Source organism: Salmo salar, chromosome 17, assembly GCF_965601325.2.
Source record: "Salmo salar chromosome 17, fSalSal1, whole genome shotgun sequence".
Taxonomy (NCBI): Eukaryota; Metazoa; Chordata; class Actinopteri; order Salmoniformes; family Salmonidae; genus Salmo; species Salmo salar.
This window is the reverse complement of record NC_138307.1, coordinates 12,555,866-12,579,604: the sequence shown is the minus strand read 5'-3', so window position 1 is coordinate 12,579,604 and position 23,739 is coordinate 12,555,866. Positions and strand designations below refer to the sequence as shown.

Sequence of the window (23,739 nt, the reverse complement as noted above, 5' to 3'; positions counted from 1 at the left end):
AACTATTGGGCCAAATTCACTTCTATATGTATTAAAGTAGGAAAGTGTAGTAGTATTTGGTCCCATATTCCAAGCACGCAATGATTACATCAAGCTTGTGACTCATCAACAAACTGGTTGGATGAGGGGACTATGTTAAAAAAGTGCTGTCATTTCTAAACGGTACAGCTGAAATGAAAGCTGTCAGTCTGCACTTATTGAATTATTTACAATCCCAAATTACAAAAAAATGTGTCACTGTCCCAATACTTTTGGAGCTCACTGTATATTTTTGGAACGTTCGTTGTAGTCGCAGCTTTCCAGAGATATGAGGCAGACACATCGGCTACATCATCCTATCGATCTAATTGGTTGAGGCTTCAGAAGAGGGCGAGTAAAGAGAGAAACATGAACCTGTGTGAATAACACAGGCACAGTATGTGATTTGGATTCTTAGATTTGAGAAAGAAGTTTCCAGAAGGGGAGGGACGGGAGCGGAAACTCTATATTCGTAGCCTCGGCCGAAAAAGAAACTCCAGCACACTGGAGATCTTGATCCTCCACAACTGCACCAATTTGAAAACAACAAATATAATGGCAGAAATCATATTAGATGATTTTGCTTCCACCTATCCAGCTGTTTCATTCAGATTAATGCAGAAGACGAAGGGTAGGACACAATGTCAGGGTGCCACGGTAGACTATTGGGACGCAGGCTCTCTGTCAGATGGGCTGTAGTGTAGTGTGGGTGAAACAGGCTACTGATCTGTCTTCTTAGCACAAGCCATACTTGAGCATTCTAAAGAACTACACTGCTAACTAAAGAGCGACATGTGTTCTCTCTGAAGTGGCACTCAGGGAGAACCGGCAAGCTGTGTGTGTGTGTGTGTGTGTGTGTGTGTGTGTGTGTGTGTGTGTGTGTGTGTGTGTGTGTAGAGGGAAGCACAGTAGTATGTCTATACCATTTTTCCACCTTAAATGTAGCCACCCTGTGATTCCTGCAGGTCCCTGCCCTCTGCTGGTGAATGTGCATTTTTACAACCAGCCAAGAAAGCACATCTCCATCATATACACATCTAACCCCTCACATGTCAAACTATACCTGAATTTAACACAGAACATGACATTTTCGTTTTTATATGCTGTCATAGTGAGTAAAAGGCTGTAGTGTTGCCCTTGTGGAGTGTCTGTCTATTTGACATTCACCTGGCTCCTCATCAAGGAAGTTCCTGAAGCTGCCTGTCATCATGGTTACACTGTTCTCTTCTCATTACCGTCTCAGTGATGAAAGTAATACGTGTGAGTTTCTGTCACATACACACACACACACACACACACACACACACACACACACACACACACACACACACAGACGCACACATACACACACACACACACGCACAGACACAAACATACACACACACACACACACACACACACACACACACACACACACACACACACACACACACACACACACACACGACACAGACACAAAAACACACACACACACACACACAGACACACACACACACACACACACACACACACACACACACACACACACAGACACAGACACAAAAACACACAGACACACACACACACACACAGCCACCAATACACATTCATGCATACAGTGCCTTCAGAAAGTATCCAGACCCCTTTACTTTTTCCACGTTATTATGTTAAAGGATGACTCTAAAATTGATTAAATAAAATGTTTCCCTCATGAATCTACACACAACACCCCATAATGACAAAGCGAAAATAGTTTTTTTGAAATGTTAACAAATTTATTTAAAATAAAAAACAGAAATACCATATTTACATAAGGGAAAGGGGAATACCTAGTCAGTTGTACATCTGAATGCCTTCAACTGAAATGTGTCATCCGCATTTAACCCAACCCCTCTGAATCAGAGCGGTGCGGAGGGCTGCCTTAATCAACATCCAGAAATTTGGAACCACCAAGACTCGTAGAGCTTGCCGCCCGGCCAAACTGAGCAATTGGGGAAGAAGGGCCTTGGTCAGGGGGGTGACCAAGAACCCGATGGCCACTCTGACAGAGCTCCAGAGTTCCTCTGTGGAGATGGAAGAACCATCCAGAAGGACAACCATCTCTGCAGCACTCCACCAATCAGGCCTTCATGGTAGAGTGGCCAGACGGAAGCCACTCCTCAGTAAAAGACACATGACAACCCACTTGGAGTTTGCCAAAAGGCACCTAAAGGACTCTCAGACCATGAGAAACAAGATTCTCTGGTCTGATGAAACCAAGATTGAACACTTTGACCTGAATGCCAAGCATCACGTCTGGAGGAAACCTGACACCATCCCTACAGTGAAGCATGGTGGTGGCAGCATCATGCTGTGGGGATGTTTTTCAGCGGCAGGGACTGGGAGACTAGTCAGGATCGAGGGAAAGATGAACGGAGCAAAGTACAGTGAGATCCTTGCTGAAAACCTGCTCCAGAGTGCTCAGGACCTCAGACAGGGTCAAAGGTTCACCTTCCAACAGAACAACAACCCTAAGCACACAGCCAAGACATTGCAGGAGTGGCTTCAGGACAAGTCTCTGAATGTCCTTGAGTGGCCCAGCCATAGCCCGGACATGAACCCGATCGAACATCTCTGGAGAAACATGAAAATAGCTGTGCAGTAACGCTCCCCTTCCAACCTGACAGAGCTTGAGGATCTGCAGAGAAGAATGAGAGAAACTCCCCAAATACAGGTGTGCCAAGCTTGTAGCGTCATACTCAAGAAGTCTCGAGGCTGTCATCGCTGCCAAAGGTGCTTACTTATGTAAATGTGATAATACCGTTTGTTATGTTTAACATATTGGCAAAAATTTATAAAAACCTTATTTTGCTTTGTCATTATAGGGTATTGTGTGTAGTTTGATGAGGAAAAAAACATTTAATCCATTTTAGAATAAGGCTGTAACATAACAAAATGTGGAAAAAGTCAAAGGGTCTGAATACTTTCCGAATGCACTGTACACTTGCAACACGCACGCACACACACACACACACACACACACATGCACACACACGTACATAATCTCACGATCAACGATCACTCCATCGACAGACACACCCAAGACTTCAGCTTAACATGACTTTCCAAGAAGAACAAACTCGGGTTTCTCCCAAACACCATATTTTTAATCCTTAAGGCATCTAATCAAACTATTGATCAAGCGCTGATCTAAACCTGGACCTGCCATTCAAAGTGACAACAGGCATATGCAAAAAATTATACTTAAAAAAATGGTCACAATATAACATTCCAGACACATTACATTCTCCTCAAGTAGAAGAAGACAGTTGAAGGTGTCTGGGATGTCATATTGTGACAAAATCTTTAGTTGTTTATCAGGCTGGCAGAGCATCTGACTGACCTCACTGTGCTCCTGAAACAATGTCAGCTATGTGACTGAGGTGGAGCTCATGGCTCCTGTCCTCTCTTGACCTTTGGCTGTGACTCTGCTATCGTTTTCATTAGAGGGCTAGTGGTGAATGTGAGTGCCTTGCAACAGCTTGACCCTTACAGCTCTGTGGTATTTAGGGTTATATCATGCCATAGTACTCAGGGAGGGGATGTTGGGAGTTAGTTAGCCACTCAATACACTGTAAATCTACTGCCCTTCCTGATTATTCCAAGACTGAAAAGAATAGTAATAACTGGATAGTGAAAATTCTGAATGAATTGACTAAATTTGTGCTTCGGTCAAATGTTGATTTATTTAAAACTGTTCATTTAGTCAGATGGTAATGTTTTCGGACTAACCTCCATTTTGCTGGTGGACATGTGATCAGGGGATTGTACAGGACAGGAAACCAGTAGGAGTCTAGGGGCTACACACACAAGCCAGAGTCAAAACTTCCAGAGTTACCTCTGACCTATTCAATAAACCGTCTCGAGTAAACAGTGCATTGAGATTAAAAAAAAGGCATGCGGGAAAAGGAGGAAAATGAGGAAAATGAGATCGTATTATACTTCCTGACTCTATTTCCTCACCTATAGATACGACTATTCACTATGGGGTCAGGGTGCAACGTTTTTCAGAAATGTTCATCAACATGGCCGCCACTGTTTAAAGATGGATAAGTTTAGACCTGTGTGCGTAGGCTGTAATAGTAGGGGACATGTTGATTATTATTCTAAGACAGCAATTTAAAAATGATAGTGCGAGTGTCCATCTCACAGATTTCAGTATATAAACATCAGTGCACACCAGATAAGTGATACGCGATTTGTAACAATGAAATGTAGCCAATGCAACACATTTACATAAGTATAGAAGATTACACGTTTACATTCAATGTGGACATGTGTTCCTGGGCTTAATTTGATTAAACTCCTACTTGGTGAGTGACTGCTACTGTGTAAATTAAACTTTAGTATAGAGACAATGTCCATCGCCTGCCATAGTCCAGTCTGACCTTGTGTGATAGTGTTGAACCAAGCAGAGCCTCCAAACAGTAGACTTCTACTCCCTCAATGGTGCTACTTTGTCTCCATAAATCACAGGCAACTGCATTCTGTTGCAAAACCTTTCGTCTGTTGCATAATGCTTTGCAAATAAACTGTTTACCATCTCCTTTAGGTATGATGGTGTGGGGGTGCTTTGCTGGTGACGCTGTCTGTGATTTATTTAGATATCTTGTCCAGCGTGGCTACCACAGCATTCGGCAGCGATACGCCATCCCCTCTGGTTTGCGCTTAGTGGACTATCACTTGTTTTTCAACAGGACAATGACCCAACACACCTCCAGGCTGTGTAAGGGCTATTTGACCAAGAAGGAGAGTGATGGAGTGCTGCATCAGATGACCTGGCCTCCACAATCCCCCGACCTACACCCAACTGAGATGGTTTGGGATGAGTTGAACCGCAGTGAAGGAAAAGCAGCCAACAAGTGCTCAGCCTGTGGGAACTCCTTTAAGACTGTTGGAAAAGCATTCCTCATGAAGCTGGTTGAGAGAATGCCAAGAGTGTGCAAAGCTGTCATCAAGGCAAAGGGTGGCTACTTTGAAGAATCTAAAATATACAATATATTTTGATTTGTTTAACACTTTTTTGGTTACTACATGATTCCAAATGTGTTATTTCCTAGTTTTGATGTCTTCACTATTATTCTACTATGTAGAAAATAGTAAAAATAAAGAAAAACTCTTGAATGAGTAGGTGTGTCCAAACCTTTGACGGGTACTGTACATGAATTTGTACAATACAAACTCTTGTTTTCATTTGGAGTAAAGGGTTTTTGTTGCAAAACGTTTTGCAACAGACGAAACGTTTTGCAATGGAATCTGACTAATGAATACACCCCAGATCAGTCCTCCCCATTGATGTGAATGCATTGTAGACACAGAAATCGCAATGGGTTACCTTCAGTATAGTATCACCACACAGGACAACATGACTGACGATGCAAAGATGGCAGCACACAGACCTATAAGGCATACTGTAGAGTCTCTAGTCCGTGAAGGATGAGAAGGATACAGCAACTAAGAAGATTAGAAGTGTTTTTACAAATTAAAGGGACTACGGAGGGTTCACCCAGTTGAAATAATGCCATAGGAGCCCTAAGGGTTCACTAGGCTGTATAGTACAGTAGGGTCTAGGTGTAGACAGGACAGTCTGTGATGTCAGAGGGCTGAGCAGGGCCAGAAGGGGCAGTAGGCTGTCTGCTAAACAAGGATTACAGAGCAAGGGATCTCTCCCTCTCTCTGATTCTCTCCCTCGATGGTGGTGAAATGACAGTCATGTTGATTGAAGATATCTCATTTCTGGACAGAGAGAGGTAAGGACATTGTCTATTTGAAACTGATTTGTGGATTTGATTGTTGTGTAACTGCTGGACAATGTGTTGGGACAGGGCTTGGAGAGCACTAATCCCTCCTGCTCTTGGAGGAGTAAAGCCTATTCTGGTTAGCATTAGCCAGTTGACCAACATGGCCCAGGCAGGGCTGCATTTCATTATGTGTTTGGTCTATTCTGAGTATATTTGCTCTTTTTTAAAGAGACAAAAAATAAGTGTGAATTTAAGTGTTTAACCTATTCAATTAGGTGCTCTGATTACCACCAACATTCAGTTGTGGATTTTGTAGAGCCCAGAACAGAACGGCTATAAGGTAAAACGTGTTTTGGTTATGTCATTTAGATGTTCACAGGAGCCCCCAGGATATTCTTCCACATTGAGTGGAGCGCAGGCAACTCCAAATTGTTGGAGTCCAACAGCTATAAAGCTTACTAGCAACGCATTCCAGAGAGCAAGCACTCATGCGTTGCAGTATCGGAACGTGGCGACGAACAGTTACTCAGAGCTGCTGAGGAAGGCATGCATTGTTGAACTCACTTCTTTAAATACTCTGGGGGATGTCTGATATAGACCAGGAGTTTGACACTTTGCATGCTGGTGCTCCGTTTTGTCAACCACGCGTGCCCCAAAACGGTGAACAATACCTTTGTGTGCGTCGCGGTTGGTGCGTGAATATTACAGTAGGTCTCCCTTATTTGACGAACGTGTCCAGAAAAGCCGTATCGATGTTGTCTCGTAAGTAGATTCATGTTGATGCAGTTTGTATAACTTTTTAACGAGAAGTAGTATAAATGTACTTGGTAGTGACATTAAAACATTTAATTTAGAACTAGTGTGCCAAATGCGCACACAGTCAAAATCCAGTAATTGCCAGGTGGTCAAGTCTGGTGACAATTTCAAATTAAAACAATTTAAATGTAGTTACTCTTGCTGAGTAAGTCTTGTGGGATAAGTCCATGTTTTTGTCTGAGAAAAGGAGGATGACTGTCTTACGGTCTGTGATAGACTATATACATTATATATATATGCAAAAGTATGTGAACACCCCTGTCAAATTAGTGGATTTGGCTTTTTCAGGCACACCTGTTGCTGACAGGTGTATAAAATCGAGCAAGCAGCCATGCAATCTCCATAAACAAACATTGGCAGTAGAATGGCCTTACTGAAGAACTCAGTGACTTTCAACGTGGCACCTTCATGGGATGCCACCTTTCCAACAAGTCAGTTCATCACATTTCTATCCTGCTAGAGCTGCCCTGGACAACTGTAAGTGTTGTTATTGTGAAGTGGAAACGTCTAGGAGCAACAACAGCTCAGCAGTGAAGTGGTAGGCCACACAAACTTACAGAATGGGATTGTTTAGTGCTGATGCACGTACTGCGTAAAAATTGTCTGTCCTCGGTTGCAACCGAGGAATCTGGGTTTGGCGGATGCCAGGAGAAAGCTACCTGCCCCAATACATAGTTCCAACTGTAATGTTTGGTGGATGAGGAATAATGGTCTGGGGTTGTTTTTCATTCCAGTGAAGGGAAATCTTAACGCTACAGCATACAATGACATTCTAGAAGATGATGCGCTTCCAACCTTGTGGCAACAGTTTGGGGAAGGCCCTTTCCTGTTTCAGCATGACAATGTCCCCATGCACAAAGCGATGTCCATACAGAAATGGTTTGTTGAGATCGGTGTGGAAAAACTTGACTGGCCTGCACAGAGCCCTGTCCTCAACCCCATCGAACACCTTTGGGATGAATTGAAACGCTGACTGCGAGCCAGGCCTAATCGCCCAACATCAACCTCACTAATGCTCTTGTAGCTGAATGGAAGCAAGTCCTCATAGCAATGTTCCAACATCAAGTGGAAAGCCATTAGGCTGTTCTAGCAGCAAAGGGGGACAAACTCCATATTAATGCCCATGATTTTGTAATGAGATGTTGGACGAGCAGGTGTCCACATACTTTTGGTCATGCAGTGTAACTCATGTATTATAGTAACACTTGTAGTTGACTGTGACATCAGCTTCTCACAGGATGTCATCTCCTCTCCTTATGTTGACATTGTCCCTCTCTGTTAGGAGATTCACCTGAGATTCAGTCAAGTCTCCGACTCTGGTCGCGTCTAGACCCCTGGGGAGGGTCCATGGAGGAGAACCTGATGGAGAGGGTGCATACTCTAGCAGTGGTTCTGCCTGGAGAAAACGGCCACGGTAAATGGGAGGTAAGAGGCATACAGACAGAATGTTTCGTTGGAGCAATACCAAATCATACTGTGTATCTGGAATGGATTGACTGAGTACGAAAAAGGTATGAAAATGTATGCACTCACTAAGATGCTCTCGATAAGAGCATCTGCTAAATGACTAAAATGTAAATTGGTTCCTTTTATATTTGAACGTCATTGAAATGAATTTTAAACTATGAATATAACTCTATACTGTGGACACATGTAGTACACCTGCACTGTGTTTCTATCTCTACAGTAAACCTGTGATGGACATACTGGTCACACTCTGTGCCCAGTACCACCTGAATCCATCTGACTTCACCATAGAACTCCAGTCAGCCAATAGAAACAAAATCTCCTTCAAAACCAGCTCTCTGATTGGAGCCATGGAGGCTCAGAGGATCCTACTGAAACCTAAAGGGGGAGAGGAGAAGATAAGGAGGCTGTACGTGCCAGAGGTAAATACTAACAAAATGCATCTGTACACACTAGCCAATCTCCAACCTAGGTCAGTTTATGTACTGAAGGGATACTGTTTCCTATAGGTCACTGTACGTCTGCTAATCACCTACAAGAAGAACCATAAGGCCGTTGTGAGGGTCAACCCTAGAGTCCCTCTGGAGCAGCTCCTGCCTGCGGTGTGTGTGAGTTTGACCTGGAGTCCACCATTTTACTGAGAGCCAACGGCTCTGAAGAACCTTTAAACCTGAGCAGGTCCCTCGATGACTATGGACTAAGGGAACTGTACGCCAAGGAAACAGCAGGTGAGAGATGTTTTTATGCTACTCTGCTTTTGCGTTTTGGTGGTACTGGTAGTGATGTCATACTTGTTTCATACCCAAACTGTGTTTTGGAGACCGTCTACAGTATATTATTTACCCACTGAGTGCATAGTGCATATATATACTGTAAATATGAAAATGCTAACATGGATGCCTATTTCTAATCTTGAACAGCTGTCAGTCCTGAAGTGGTTATCACACTACCTCCCCCCTAAGGAACAAAACTTAACAAAAATGGCTGAAGATGCCCCATATTAACACATTTCATTTGAATACCAGCTTTCAATTATCTGTCGTTGCTATTTCTTTCTCCTAGAAGCACCTGTAGAGCACCCCCCCCCCCCCCCCCCATTGTACCATTGTACGTAAGCATTGTGTAAGAAATAGATTTTAGACTTTGACTAGATCTGTGAATGCAGCTTTTTTCTCTCAGCCGTACTAGATTTCAGTGTGTGGTGGGATTTCAGTGTACACTGATAAAGCTTTGTGATGTGTGTTTTTTGCTGTGGTCTTCTTCTAAAGGGTCTCTCAGTGAGTGCCCCGGCCTCACGTGGTCTGAAAAACCAGCAGGTGGCCAGCATCAGCATGAACTCCCTGGGTGTCCACTCCTCCAACACCCTGCCCATGGACGACACCATGGCCAAGAAGAAAACGGGCACCCACGCTCCACATGGCAGGCTCCCAAAGCGTCCCTGCCAACCTCAACGTCCAGCCGGTGAGTGATTGGTGGTTAGGGAGTAGGATTTAGGGCTGTGTCTCGATACTCTTTCATGGTTTTCTTTGCTTGTCTGCTTTGTTAAGCCTTTACGAAACACAGCCCTTATTTTAAGTGTTTCTAAAATCCCCTATTAGAAAAATGAATGGTGGAAAACGATTGGAACCATTTCCTTGTTTGTCCGCTAGGTTTTATGGGTATTATTACACCACCATCGTGGGGCTCTATAGGTCAGAGGTTGAGGTCAGAGGTTGAGGGATCCACCCCAGACCCTGATATGGATTCTAAACTTTCTCCTTCAGGGTCTCCAGAAGGTTCCACTGACTGGGTCTTCAGTGCTCCAACCGTGTCTAGTCCTAGTGAGCTTTACCAGACCGCACCAAAATCACCAGTGGTAGTCAAGCAGGAGAGTTCAGAGATGGAGGCCCAGGAGGAGTCCGAATCACCCACAGACAGTCTAGATTCAGAACTACAGAAAAGTCTAGAGGTACAAGTCCCGGAGGAGTCGGATACACTCTCAGAGATTCCCAACCCATACACGGCTGACCTGGAGATGAAATGGAATACCTGGAGATGGAATACGTGGAGATGAGGTGACCTCAACTCCTGAACTACTAGAGAGCAGGGGATTGTTCCGGAAGCCCAGTCTGGTGATAGAGGAGTCAGCAGAGGACCGTTTCTTTTCCCCTCCTCCCCCTTCCCCTCCCCGTGTGTGCTATGGTAAGGAGGAGACGGAGCCGACCCAGTTACGAGTGAGGCCTCCTGGGGGAAGAAATCACCGCCCTCCCTCTTATCCTCCCCCTTCTCTTCCTACGCTGAGTCGTACCTTCTGTGAACCAGCTGCGGGAGACAATCAGACTAATGCCCCTTCATCACCCAAACCGAACATGATTAATTTGACTTCACCCAAACCATACGTGCCTGCAGCCCTGGCCAGGAGAACTGCCATCCCCTCCTGCTTTGCCCAGGCTGTGGCTCGAGCCGTCCGTAAGTCCCAGTCCTCCTGTCCCCGAAGGCCAGCACCAGACTTGTTTTCCTCCCTCTCTGGCTCCTCACCCTCCACTGCCTTACCGCTAACCAATGTGGTGAGTGGTGATTTTTGACCTGCACTAACACGGTGATGACATGCAAATTTTGCCATTGTAGCAACTGGATTGGACCCAAAATTGAACCATTGGTTACCCCTATCATACTACGATGTGCTTGCTTCCATACATAAAGTTGCCATTCTTAACTTTCATGATCTCTCTGTGAACCTCACATGTTCCACAGGTGAACTCTTTACACCAGCGGAGGCTGGTGGGAGGAGCCATAGGAGGACGGGCTCATTGGAATGGCTGGATTGGAATAAATGGAACGGAGTCAAACAGGGTTTCCATGTGTTGGATACCATTCCATTGCAGACATTCAGCCTGTCCTCATACAGCTCATCCCACCAGCCTCCACTGCTTTACACAGGAAAGAAGGGAAGGGCATATCTTGATGTAAGTGTGTATATTCTACAGTGGGATTTTTTTCTATCTGGAAAGATGTTGTTTGTTACATTAAATGGCGACAAATGCCTTTCTAAACAATCCTGGCAGACTGGTATTCTTCTGAGACACCTTGGTGTTTGTCTGTTATCTTCATGTGTATGTGCAAAATGTGGTATATGGCCCTGTAGAATACCTCTATTGACATGCTCACACTCTGTGTGACCTGGTGGAGGAAGGACCTAATCTAAACTGGTGATATTTGTGTCTCTTGTCCTACAGGGGCCATAATGGCTTCATAGTAAATCTGTGAAATGGAAGTTCCTGTTTAGGGTGAGGCAACTGCAGTGAGGTAGAGCCGGCAACCACATAGTCACATGACCTCCAAATGGACCCCACTTATGGACCGACAAATTCCAAAGAAGCCCAGGCCCCTGTTTTTCACTGGGAGTCAGCACATTATAAAAACAACATTTATCCAAGACTTCATCCAAGAGTTTGATTAGTGTACAGGTCATTTTATTTTCACTGAATGTTTGTTTTTGTATCTGTTATTAAGATATTTGACTTGTATGCGAAGATGTATTTATTTGACCTTGGTAGTACAGTATTTATGGGATCTACATGTTTGTACTTGGAGTTTCCTGTTGACTCATTAGTGTTGAAATGTGCCAAAACCGAGATTAAATAATACGTAATCTCTCCTCAGTATCTCTTTTTGTTTGTCAAGGACAGAGAACTCTGAAATAAGATGACTTAAAATGTTACGTTTCATTCTGTACAAATCAAGAATTATTCTATATATTTTCTTCCAGACATGTATCATTTCTATAAGTAAATGATACGCCATTATCAACAAGTGTGTTGCTTTCTTTTGCCACCGGAGGGCAGGAGCACACTTCACAAATATCTCATGTACAGAACCACTGTGTGAGCTGTTTTGTGATCCACACTTGATCAATTATTAGCATTGACATATCCAGATATTAAAGAAGAGCATCAATTATCATTCATCTTCTTTGTCTTTACTGGTTATACTATATATTTTTAATGGATTAGTGTGTTTTATTTCAAGCCTTGTTATCTTGTCCGTTATCGCGTTATGGTTGCTATTTCACAATGATATTCTACAGGCCCGGTGCCATGGTTAGAGCATTGCAGGAAGATATGTAATATTAAATCTACATGATGTGAAATAAATAACGTTCTTGCTATGCATTGTTGTTCAGAGTGCAACACATTACTGAATAAACTGAGATGATGTACAGTGTTAAATCTTGTACTGTTGACATACTGTACCCCTGCCCGAAGGCTGCACTGTGTAACAGTATGCATGGGTGTTGAGTGCATCCACTGTATATTGATTCAGCTCTGGCCTTAGAGAGACAGCCAGCAAGCAGCCGTCGCTACATACAGTCAGACCTAGCCAGAGCAGATGCAGCCTGTGGTTAAAGCCTCTTACTACCAGACCAGGGCAGAGCCCTGGGATACACTCCTCTCCTCTAGCTTGTGAGGCGACCTCTGACCCTATCGTGTTTCCACGGTGATCCCCCCCGGAGGATGTGTCCTGGCCCTCAAGGGCAGCGGCGATGTCATGTGGCCGTTGTCATGGAGAATGCCATTATCGCCCCTAAGGGAGAGTCACGTCTCGAAGGTAGAGGAGAGACACACACCCACACACTGACGCTACCTAAAGATACCCAGTACAAGTGACAACTCTGGCATTCTCCTTCTTGTGATGAAAGGTTGCATTTCAACCTGGGCTATGATGTTATACACTATATGACCAAAGTATGTGGCAACTGCTTGTCGAACATCTAATTCCAAACTCATGGGCATTAATATGGAGCTGGCCTCTCCCTTTGCTATAACAGTCTTCACTCTTCTAGGAAGGCTTTGCACTAGATGTTGGAGCATTGCTGCGGGGACCTGCTTCAATTCAGCCATGAGCATTAGTGAGATCGGGCACTGATGTTGGACGATTAGGCCTGGCTCGCAGTCGGCGTTCCAATTCATCCCAAAGGTGTTCGATGGGGTTGAGGTCAGGGCTCTGTGCTGGCCAGTCAAGTTCTTCCACACCGATCTCAACAAAACATTTCTGTATAGAACTCGCTTTCCGCACGGGGGCATTGTCATGCAGGAAAGGGCCTTCCCCAAACTGTTGCTAGAAAGTTGGAAACACAGAATTGCTTAGAATGTCTTTATATGCTGTAGCGTTAAGATTTCCATTCACTGGAACTAAGGGGCCAAGCCCGAACCTTGAAAAACAGCCCCAGACCATTATTCCTCCTTCACCAAATTTTACAGTTGGCACTATACATTCGGGCAGGTACCGTTCTCCTGGCATCCGCAAACTCAGATTCGTCTGTTGGACTGCCAGATGGTTAACCGTGATTCAACACTCCAGAGAACGTGTTTCTACTGCTCCAGAGTTCAATGGCGACGAGCTTCACACCGCTCCAGCTGACGCTTGGCATTGCGAGCTTAGGCTTGTGTGCGGCTGCTCTGCCATGAATACCCATTTCATGATGCTCCCGACTAACAGTTCTTCTGCTGACGTTGCTTCCAGCGGCAGTTTGGAACTAGGTAGTGAGTGTTGCAACCAAGGACAGACGATTTTTACGCGCTAGCGCTTCAGCACTCTGCGGCCCCGTTCTGTGAGCTTATGTGGCCTACCACTTAGCGGCTGAGCCGTTGTTACTCCTAGACATTTCCACTTCACAATAACAGCACTTACAGTTGACCAGGGCAGCTCTAGGAGGGCAGAAATTTGACCAACTGACTTATTGGAAAGGGGGCATCCTATGACGGTGCCACGTTGAAAGTCACTGAGCTCTTCAGTAATGCCATTCTACTGCCAATGCTTGTCTATGGAGATTGGATGGCTGTGTGCTCGATTTTATACAGCTGTCAGCAACAGGTGTGGCTGAAGTAGATGAATCCACTAATTTGAAAGGGTGTCCACATACGTTTGTATATATAGTGTATCTTGTCAGATGATTATGCAGATGTTCAAAGCATGAGGGAAACCTTTGAGATTACAACATACTGTAAATGTAGGATCATATTGTGTCCGTCACATTAGAGATTTAATTAATAAAGCCTTTGATTAAGCAGGGCCTTTTAGATCAAATTCAATCAAGCTTTATTTATACAGCACATTTCAGACATAAATGCAACACTGCACTTCACAGGGAAAACAATTCATAAAAAACGATGAAAATAAAAACTGAAATAAGAGGATAAAAAAAAAGAATAACAAAGACTGAACAACTAAAAAGCACACCTAGGAAAAGCAAAACTAAAAACATCTCTTTTAAATTATGTCCACAGTTTCAGCCCCCCTCAGGTTCTCTGGCAGGCTATTCCAGAGGTTGGGGGCATAACTAAAGGCTGCCTCTCCATACTTCTTGGTCCTAGGCTTTGGGGACAGAGGACCTGAGGGACTTACTGGTTACATAACTTAAAAGCATGTCTGACATGTATTGGGGGTGCACAATTGTGGATTGATTTAAAAACCGATATAATAATCTTAAAATGAATTCTGAAACTCACAGGCAGCCAGTACAGAGACCTTAAACCTGATTTAATGTGTGCTCTCTGTCTGGTCTTGGTCAGTACCAGTGCTGCAGCGTTCTGTATGTTTTGCAGTTGACCAATGGCTTTCTTGGGTAGACCAGACAGGAGAGCATTGCAGTAGTCAAGCCTGCTTGTAATAAAAGCATAGAAAATGTTTCTCTGTACCAGCCTGAGAGAGAAACAGCCACACCTTGGAAATATTCCTCAGGTGGTAAAAAGCTATTTTGGTCACATTCCTAATGTGTAATTTGAAGTTGAGTTCAGAATATAAAATGACACCTTGGTTTTGTACCTGGTGTTTTATCTTTATTGCCCGTAAATTAAAATGGGAGCCAAATTCTCTGTAATAATTGGCTCCAATAATAAGTACCTCGGTCTTGTCTTGATTTAGCTGGAGGAAGTTGTGAGCCATCCAAGTATTTCAATCACTAATACAGTCTAAGAATTTATCTGTGGAGCTAAAATACTCTGGTGACACAGAAATGTAAAGTTTCTGTGCGTAGCAGTGAAAATCAATGATGTGCTTTCTGATCATGCTGCCAAGGGGTTACATATACTGCATAAACTGAACAGTACCGGACCCAAAACCGAACCTTTTGGAACGCCACATGTGATATCTTTTTTCTCTGAGTTCTGTTCACCAGCGGTGACAAAGATGAAGAGGCTGTTTTGTGTTGATGCGGAGGCTTTACCGTGGGGCGGTAGGGAGAGAGCCACACACAGCCCGTTTAATGTCAACCTGAGAGTGCCTTGAACACCACCACTAGGTCAGGCACCATTGTTGTGTTACCTGTTCACACTTTGATTTGGTTCCTGGTCAAAGAGGGGTCTAGACTTTTTACCATGTCAACATATGAATGTAACAACCTTTTACATTTTCAAATCAAATAAATCATTCATTTTTTATGATTATTTATTATCTTATTTTCTTTTTTCCTCTGCAATTCTCACTGTCAAAAATACACGGAAAAGCCTGGATGGAGTGAAGGAGTCGCTTCACGCCAATGATATAAATGATCTGGCTTATTTATTGATCTCAAACTCACGCCAGAGTGCTCCCTTCACATAGGGAAGAGCAGGAAGCCACTGAAGGTGCTGTAGTTACTCGACTTTTCATCATAGAGCTCCTGATTTACTGGGAGACGCATGTAGACCACATCCCCGGCCTCTAGCTCTAGAGTCAATGCATTAGACAAGAACCTATTATGTCCATTGTCATTGTCCTGGTGATTGAACATGACACTCTTAGCGTTACGGTAAATATAGGCACCTATGGACTGTGGACCTTTGAGACTCATGGCAGTGAATCTGATGTAGTAGAGTCCTCTCACTGGTGCTGTGAAGACACCTGCATCAGAGGAGAGTAAAACAAGTCAATAGACGGTCACAGACACTGTTAGCAATACTGGAATAGCTGGTCGTCTGCACATTTTTATGTGGGATAAAGATGACACAATCACAATGCATTTGTACACCTGTCTGATAGCAGATGTCTAATGTGAACATGATCTGATCCCAGGTCACATTTTAATACAAGGTAAAAAGGGGGTTTTAGTGTGTTCTGTACCTGTATTTGGGTTGTAGGCCTTGCCAATGTTGGTGATGACCCTTCTGTATACTAGTGTGGTGACACTATTAAAGGGTCCTAAATATCCATCATTAGTCAAACCAGCAGAGAAGGCCACCTTTGGTCTGTCTATGAACACAGAGGAGGGAATTCAAATTCACTGATTAAAGACAAAAACAAACATGTTAAATGCATAATATGAGCCTGATGAAGACAAAAATCACCTAAAAAAAACATGGAAATTAAATCCTAAAAAAAGGTTTAAGTGAAAAGCAAAGATGCAATCTGCAACATTTATCATATTACAAACGCATTCGGCAATGAAGAAAAAAAACAAAACACTGATTCGCCAACAGCCCAACAGCCATTACAAGCATGTGCAGTTGCAGGCCTACAGTATATGCTCCATGGAGTTTACCTGCATTCTCTCTCCTCAGCTCCTCCACCATCCCCTCGCTGGCATTCAATCTGGCCTCTAAGGCTACCATTACAAAAAGACAGATTAGTAAACTGAACCTTAAACTCTCTGTTTTAAGCAGAATGATTTCATATATGTGACTGAACTCAGGAAGGTGAGCTTATGTCCAATTTTCAAGATTGTCTTTCTTTTACATTTTATAAAAGTACAGACTCAGATTCAAAATGGCATATAATATCATATAATTAACATATGCTTCTTTGAAATTTGATAAACCTGTTATTACATTTTGGAGACAAGTAGGAGGAAAAATCGCCTTGAATAATTTTCAGACTTTCTAGAGGGCTCTTTGTTTACGCCCATTCAGCATCATTCACACCCTCTTAATCCTTTGCCCCACCCATCTTTTTAATAATTCACATGGAAACAAATGAGTGAGCATGGCATCGTCCTCCAGGAAGTAGTCTCTCTCTATTATCCCCCTCCGTTATCTCAAACATGGGATCCTGCCTTTCTCCCTACATAGCTCAGTGCTTTCTCTTTGGCAAAACTAGGGTCGTCATTTAACAGATCTCAGACACGTTCGTAATTAAGGAATATGAAAGTTCAGAGGATGTAGGAAATGGCAAGAAACGCCTACGATCCGGGAATCCGGTCCTTTACCTGTGTTCCCATTCTCACTGTCTGTCACTCTGGCCTCCAGGGCTAAAAGGGCATGAAAAGTGAGTTCATATGAGAAACAGGCCTAAATAACTGTCTATAAACAATTTCATAGAAAATGTTACAAATACAGTTTTATTCATCAACTTTTCTTTCTAATGAGAAACAACTGATGTTGGTGGACAAATTACATTACCTGCATTCATTCTCTTCAGCTCCTCCACCTCCCTTTCACTGGCACTCAGTCTGGTACCCATGGCTAGAATTATGGGACAAAAATAAGTTCATGATCCTCCTCTGAACTGACCTCATTATAACAAATTAATTTATATTACAAAACAGCCCTCTACCTGTATTCTGTTCTTTCAAGTCCTCTACCTCCCTCTCGATGACACTCAGTCTGGCCCCCATAGCTGGATTTATGGAAGCAAAACAATTCTCAAAAACATGTTGATCCTCCACTGAAATGACTTCTAAATGAACCAAATTCCATAAATACCAGCATTCTCACTCTCCAGTCTGGCCTCAGCTCCTCTTCGCCATTTCTCTCTCCACCTTCTTTCCATCTTTTTCTCCATGTTCCTCAGCTTCTCTCTCTGCTCCGAAATCATGGTTCCCAGGTTATCCACCATGTCTCTAAGCTCCTCTACCTCACCCCAGATATCAGGCGTTGTGATGGTCTGGCCGGTCGTCTGTTTGCTAGTCAACTCTGTATCTTCAGTCCCCTGGCTCTCCACCAAACTCTCTCTATCCCCTCCACTCTCTCCCTGAGCCCATGCCCCAGACCGACAGAACAGCAACACCAGCAGAGCTGCAGCACCCCTCATTCTGAAACGACACCTCTTCAGAAATAACGCAGCCTGTGAGGCTCACTCCAGGCAAAAAAAGTAGTGAAGCACTGCCTGAAAAGTGTTTCACATGTTTCTGACGTGATGTGTACAAAATAACGTCAAGGATCCTGCTGAAGAATTCAAGGTGAGCTGACTGCCTTTTTAATCTGAGACACTGCAAGGTTGTGGGAGAACCTGTTATTTGGTTGAAGGTCTTTCTTTATCTCCATAAGGTACAGTGTGTTGATGTTTGTGTTTATCTATTTAAATAATAGTAATGCTGTGACAGATCACACACAATGAATGAATGCATACCGTAGACACACAGATTCATTTATTACACATTCACAAGCAACACAATCACATAATAATTACTTTTTTTTTTACAGATATGCACACGCACACACACACACACACACACACACACACACACACACACACACACACACACACACACACACACACACACACACACACACACACACACACACACACACACACACACACACAAACACACACACACACAAACACACACAAAAACACACACACACAAACTGTTGCATGCTGTCGAATCAATTGAGCAGCCCACAGAACAACCAGTAATCAGTACTTCCCATTAATTTATTCAGTCATCTGTTCATTCGTTTTTTTCTATATATTCTACCATTAAATGTATAGATTTAGGATGTTTTACAAGGAGCCTCACGGCTGGTATACATACTGTAGTAGTAGGATGATATGCTCATCATAAATAAGCCTATAGGTGTGCTTGCGGTTGGACTGTGTGTGTGTGTGTGTGTGTGTGTGTGTGTGTGTGTGTGTGTGTGTGTGTGTGTGTGTGTGTGTGTGTGTGTGTGTGTGTGTGTCCACTCGTTTGTACGTGTGTGTGCTCGTGTGTGTGTGTGTGTGTGTGTGTGTGTGTGTGTGTGTGTGTGTGTGTGTGTGTGTGTGTGTGTGTGTGTGTGTGTGTGTGTGTGTGTGTGTGTGTGTGTGTCCACTTGTTTGTACGTGTGTGTGCTCGTGTGTGTGTGTGTGTGTGTGTGTGTGTGTGTGTGTGTGTGTGTGTGTGTGTGTGTGTGTGTATGTGTGTGTGTGTGTGTGTGTTCACGGAGTAGCTTTCTCTAGGATTGAAATAGGCAATCGATGAATAACCCAAAGCGTTGTTCTCCTGGACACACTGACTGACTAGCTGGTGGGGGAGAGGAGCTGAACAGTACTCGACAGCTCCACCTGGGGACTGACAGCCCCCCCCACAGTCCGATAGAGATGCAGGAAAGAGAACGTTAGCAGCGCCTGAGGGGCTGTTGTGTTGGGAAACAAAATGCGGGGGAGACGATATTTGACCTTTGACCTGGACCATGTATTCAGCTGATCTCTTCTACTTTGGAAGAATGGGAAATCAGTGGGTTCCATGTAATTGATATTGTCATATTCCTGTAGTGGTGCTTTTTGGATGAGGGTATGTGGTAACCTGGTTAAATGTTAGGGATATGATACTGGCGATTGTTTTTTATGATGTGGCAAATAGCCAGGGCAAACAAAGACAGAGCAAGAGAGATGTGCTTGTATTCAAAATTACCATTTATTTGAGTTTTGTCAGATTGATGCCAACTATGTAACAGTAAAAGAGAGAGAGAGAAAGTGTGTGTTTGTATTTTGTAAGCAAAACTTTACAGCTATGCACAGTAGCCTTTTTTTCAGTAATTTCGTCAGTATTATTATTCAAGGTCATTCAATTAGATATTTTAAACAGGAGAGTACTAATAGCATGATTTTTTAACTATGTTTTTTATTTACCGGTTGGCTATAGTGAGTGTAACAATACAGTGGTGAATAGGAGATGAACAAGGCTACTGAACAAGGCTACTGAACATGGTTACTGAACAAGGCTACTGAACAAGGCTACTGAACAAGGTTACTGAACAAGGCTACTGAACAAGGCTACTGAACAAGGTTACTGAACAAGGCTACTGAACAAGGTTACTGAACAAGGCTACTGAACAAGGCTACTGAACAAGGTTACTGAACAAGGTTACTGAACAAGGCTACAGAACAAGGTTACTGAACAAGGCTACTGAACAAGGTTACTGAACAAGGCTACTGAACAAGGTTACTGAACACGTTTACTGAACAAGGCTACTGAACAAAGCTACTGAATGAAGTTACTGACCAAGGTTACTGAACAAGGTTACTGTTTGTATAAACACTTTTTTGATTTATTTTGATTCAACACAAATAGTATACTCTTATTTAGATGGGTCTGAGGTTCTGCACAAATCAATGACTGCATCATACGTTTTAACAATCATATTATTTTATACATATCAAATATGTGGATGTTTGGTATGAATGTACAAGTGGTCTGGTAAAAGAGAAAGTATGTTTCTAAATCACATTCACTTGTTTCGTGTGTATAGATGACATAACAAACCAGAACTGACAATATCCTCTTCTGGGGGGCCGGAACTGATTGAATCGGCCCGGAATCGGGTGTCGGACTCGGCCCGGAATCAAAATGAATGACTGCCCAGAAATGGCCCAAGTACATTGAGCCATTTTCGTCTATCAGAATTCATCCGACTTTGCCGGCATCTTACCCGAATCCCCCCCAAATGTAAATAAATGTATACAAATTACCCGATGTAGTAATTTTAAATATTACTATTATACATTTTATACATACAAATTATACCCATCCACAAAAAAACATTTTGGGTCAGAGGAAACACTATACACCTGGTGACCGTGCATGCACCTGGCACGCCAGGGGAGTCGCTACAGCGCGATTGGACAAGGACATCCCTACCGGCCAAATCCTCCCCTCCTCGAACGACGCTGGGCCAGTTGTAAGTCGCCTCATGGGTCTACCGGTCACGGACGGCACGGATCTCAAACCAGCATCAGCAGCAACGCAGTTTGCACTACGATGCAGTGTCTTAGACCGCTGCGCCACCCGGGAAGCTCCATCCACAAAGTGTTGAATGGTTATCAATTGCCTTGCACAAAGTATCAAAATACTAAAATACTACACAGGACTCTTACATTTTTTTATTTAAATGTTAATTCTATTTTTTGATCACAGAAACAATGAGAAAATATGGAAAAATAAATAATGAAATGTTAATTATATAAAACAGCCTGCGTAATCATCTGCCAAAGTGTAGCCTCAATCGGCCCGAGGCCCAAGTAATAATTTCGGGCCAGATAACTCACACCGGAATCAGCCCGAGCTCAATCCCCGCATCCAATCCATAAGTAATATTGCCGAAGGCAGCTCAGACTCCGGCCACATGACGTCGGCCGAGTCTGACTCTCAGCCTAGTGCCCGACTCTCAGCCGGAATCTGCCCAGATCCACTGCGCTAGCTGGGTAACCACCAACCCAAGTTCAGCCTTGATAGAATGATGGTTATCTGCTTCCTGCCACTACAACCAATAATCATTATATATCAACCATACAATACGGTTTGATAGATCGCGACAAGTCGTTTCCACCTGTCATCTTCTTCATTTTGCAAGTCTCCGAGACTGAGGGAAAAATGTATTTTTGTGACAAATGCTTTGTGTCAAATTCTCCAAATTCAATTCGCTGACAAATTGACACAATTTCCCCTATGCATTTTTCATTGGCCTTTTCTTTGATTTTATTACCGGCCTCTAAAATAGTCAGATTATGTAGATTATCAGATGAGGAAATTATTCAATCCATCCTGGTTTCACACAGAAAGTCATTTGATCTGTCACTAACTGTATACTTGGAGTCATTATAGTGGAATTATTCATAAACATATTGTCTGTGATATTCATTCTGTCTAAACGTCCTAAATTATAGTGCAGTATTATTCTATAACCAGTAGGGGGCACAGTAATCACTATTTAAGAGTCATGGTTGTGGAACAACACTCAAGAGATTGTTGCCTGGGATATAAAGGAAGAACCTCATAATCATGACAGCACAGTAGGATATCTTCATCACTGTTTAGTATAATATTGATGATGGTCAGTATCTGTGTCCTCAACACTCACCCTCTAAGAAGATGTTGGTGTAAACGGTTTTATTATTGCTGGAGTAGACTCAATTAAAATATGTTTATTGGGATTTGATGGAATGATATTTCATTTATTTATGATATTACATCAAATGTGTAGTTAGTGTTTATTTTTTTCAACATTTTGTTGTTATCAATTTGATTCATTAAAAGCCAAATTGATGAGTAGCTGCAAACACAAAATGTGTTATGTCAATGTACAAATTACAAATCCTACAGTGCGTGTATACCTCTAATGGCGGAATTTAAGATGGCTAAAGTTAATATTTCTACCTACGACTGCTCTCCTTGTTGTTCACCTGGAAGTTCTTATTACAATATCACATCAATATTTTGTAACCATATTCAAAGCAACACAATTTTGCTCACTAGAGAAAACACACCAACAATGTATTTTACATTTGACAACTGAATGAAAAACTTCATTATTCCACTTCATCCCTACCATTGACAGAAATGATGGACGACAGGTAAAATATCCCAAATACAAAACATCTCATAAATATCTGACTGCTACTATTAGTAATTCATTTCCTTTTTTATATACAAAAAAAAACTGAGCAACAAGCGTAACAACAACAGGGATAATATATGCAGTAAAAAGCTCATTGTCTGACGGAGGAGTGAAAAGACCAGTGAAATGTGCACTGGAGTGAAACATGAGAGAGCCCCAAAAGGGTGAGGCTCAATGTCACTCTGCACGGAGCACAGGCAGCGCAGGCAGCACAGACAGGCAGACAGGCAGACAGGAAGCATAACAAACCTCCCCAGATGAGCCTAGCAGCTCAGTTAGAAGCATGATGACTGTGTTATGAGATAATGAAGAAAAAATACTTTGGCCAGTTGAAGATTTGCTCCATAGAAAGATATGTTATAAGCCTTGTAAAAAGATAATCATAAAGGATGCTTATAACAAGTTATAAAGCATTATACCTGTCTGCTTTAAGTAAAGTGTTACACATTTCCCCCATGGTTAAAAAGCAATAATCCAATGTATTTTCTTGAAGTGTGTTTGAGAGCATATTGGAGTGAAAATGTACAAGGTTACTTTGTGTTTCTTTGTGTTGTATGCACAGATGTGTTTATTCTATTTGCTGCATTTGTCCTTTGTATACCTGGGATGTTGGTTGCTACACATGTTTTATTTTATTTGACCTTTATTTAACCAGGTGAGATACAAAGTGAGAAAAAGATATGCGAAGAAAAGATGTAAATATATATATATACACGGGACACGACAAGACGAGGACAAAGGACGTCTGACTGCTATGCCATCTTGGATAAGTATCTATTAATCGCAAACAAGTTGAGGCACAATACCTCCTTGCTTTAGATGTCTCTCTTTGGCCAGACCTTGTGATGCTTACCAAAAGGGTGTCCTTCGTCTGAAAGATTTATAGAAGAATGCATGCCAACTTATTCTGTTCATTAAAGAAGAAGCACAACACATTACTTACTGCCTTAGACCCTTTAGACTAACCTACTCACTCATTCCATCTGAAGATAAACAATTGACCAACCGAAACACATTGGTTTCTGGGAAATAAAGAGTGAACACATGGAGCTGCCATGAAAACCCTTTCACCTTTTCTCTTCCTTCTTTAGAATTACAATATGGTTGAAGCACAGCATTCACCTCTGTTT

The 23,739-nt window shown here is 42.7% G+C and overlaps 2 protein-coding genes across 4 annotated transcripts; one reads left to right on the top strand and one right to left on the bottom strand.

Moving 5' to 3' along the window:
- The first annotated feature begins 4,665 nt into the window (after positions 1 to 4,665).
- On the top strand, positions 4,666 to 12,244 carry LOC106575299 (uncharacterized). Of its 3 annotated transcripts, XR_014381089.1 has the most exons (7): positions 4,666 to 5,786; positions 7,876 to 8,018; positions 8,281 to 8,482; positions 8,570 to 8,788; positions 9,329 to 9,521; positions 9,824 to 10,606; positions 11,276 to 12,244. XR_014381089.1 is itself a non-coding variant. In XM_082963455.1 (6 exons), exons 5-6 carry the CDS (start codon positions 9,392 to 9,394, stop codon positions 10,111 to 10,113), a joined length of 420 nt encoding a protein of 139 aa, XP_082819581.1. In that variant the 5' UTR covers positions 4,666 to 5,786; positions 7,876 to 8,018; positions 8,281 to 8,482; positions 8,570 to 8,788; positions 9,329 to 9,391; the 3' UTR covers positions 10,114 to 12,244. The 3 variants fall into 3 exon arrangements, 2 of the variants coding, with proteins under 2 accessions (XP_082819581.1, XP_082819582.1); XM_082963455.1 differs by having other exon boundaries at positions 9,824 to 12,244; XM_082963456.1 differs by lacking the exons at positions 4,666 to 5,786; positions 7,876 to 8,018 and having other exon boundaries at positions 8,030 to 8,482; positions 9,824 to 12,244.
- Positions 12,245 to 15,560: 3,316 nt separating this feature from the next.
- On the bottom strand, positions 15,561 to 18,044 carry LOC106575332 (uncharacterized). Its single transcript, XM_045700375.1, has 6 exons — positions 17,729 to 18,044; positions 17,414 to 17,476; positions 17,221 to 17,262; positions 16,558 to 16,620; positions 16,140 to 16,268; positions 15,561 to 15,920 (listed from the first exon to the last, which is right to left on the bottom strand). The coding sequence occupies exons 1-6, from the start codon at positions 18,042 to 18,044 to the stop codon at positions 15,634 to 15,636; spliced, it is 900 nt and encodes a 299-aa protein (XP_045556331.1). The 3' UTR covers positions 15,561 to 15,633.
- Between the last annotated feature and the right edge of the window lie 5,695 nt (positions 18,045 to 23,739).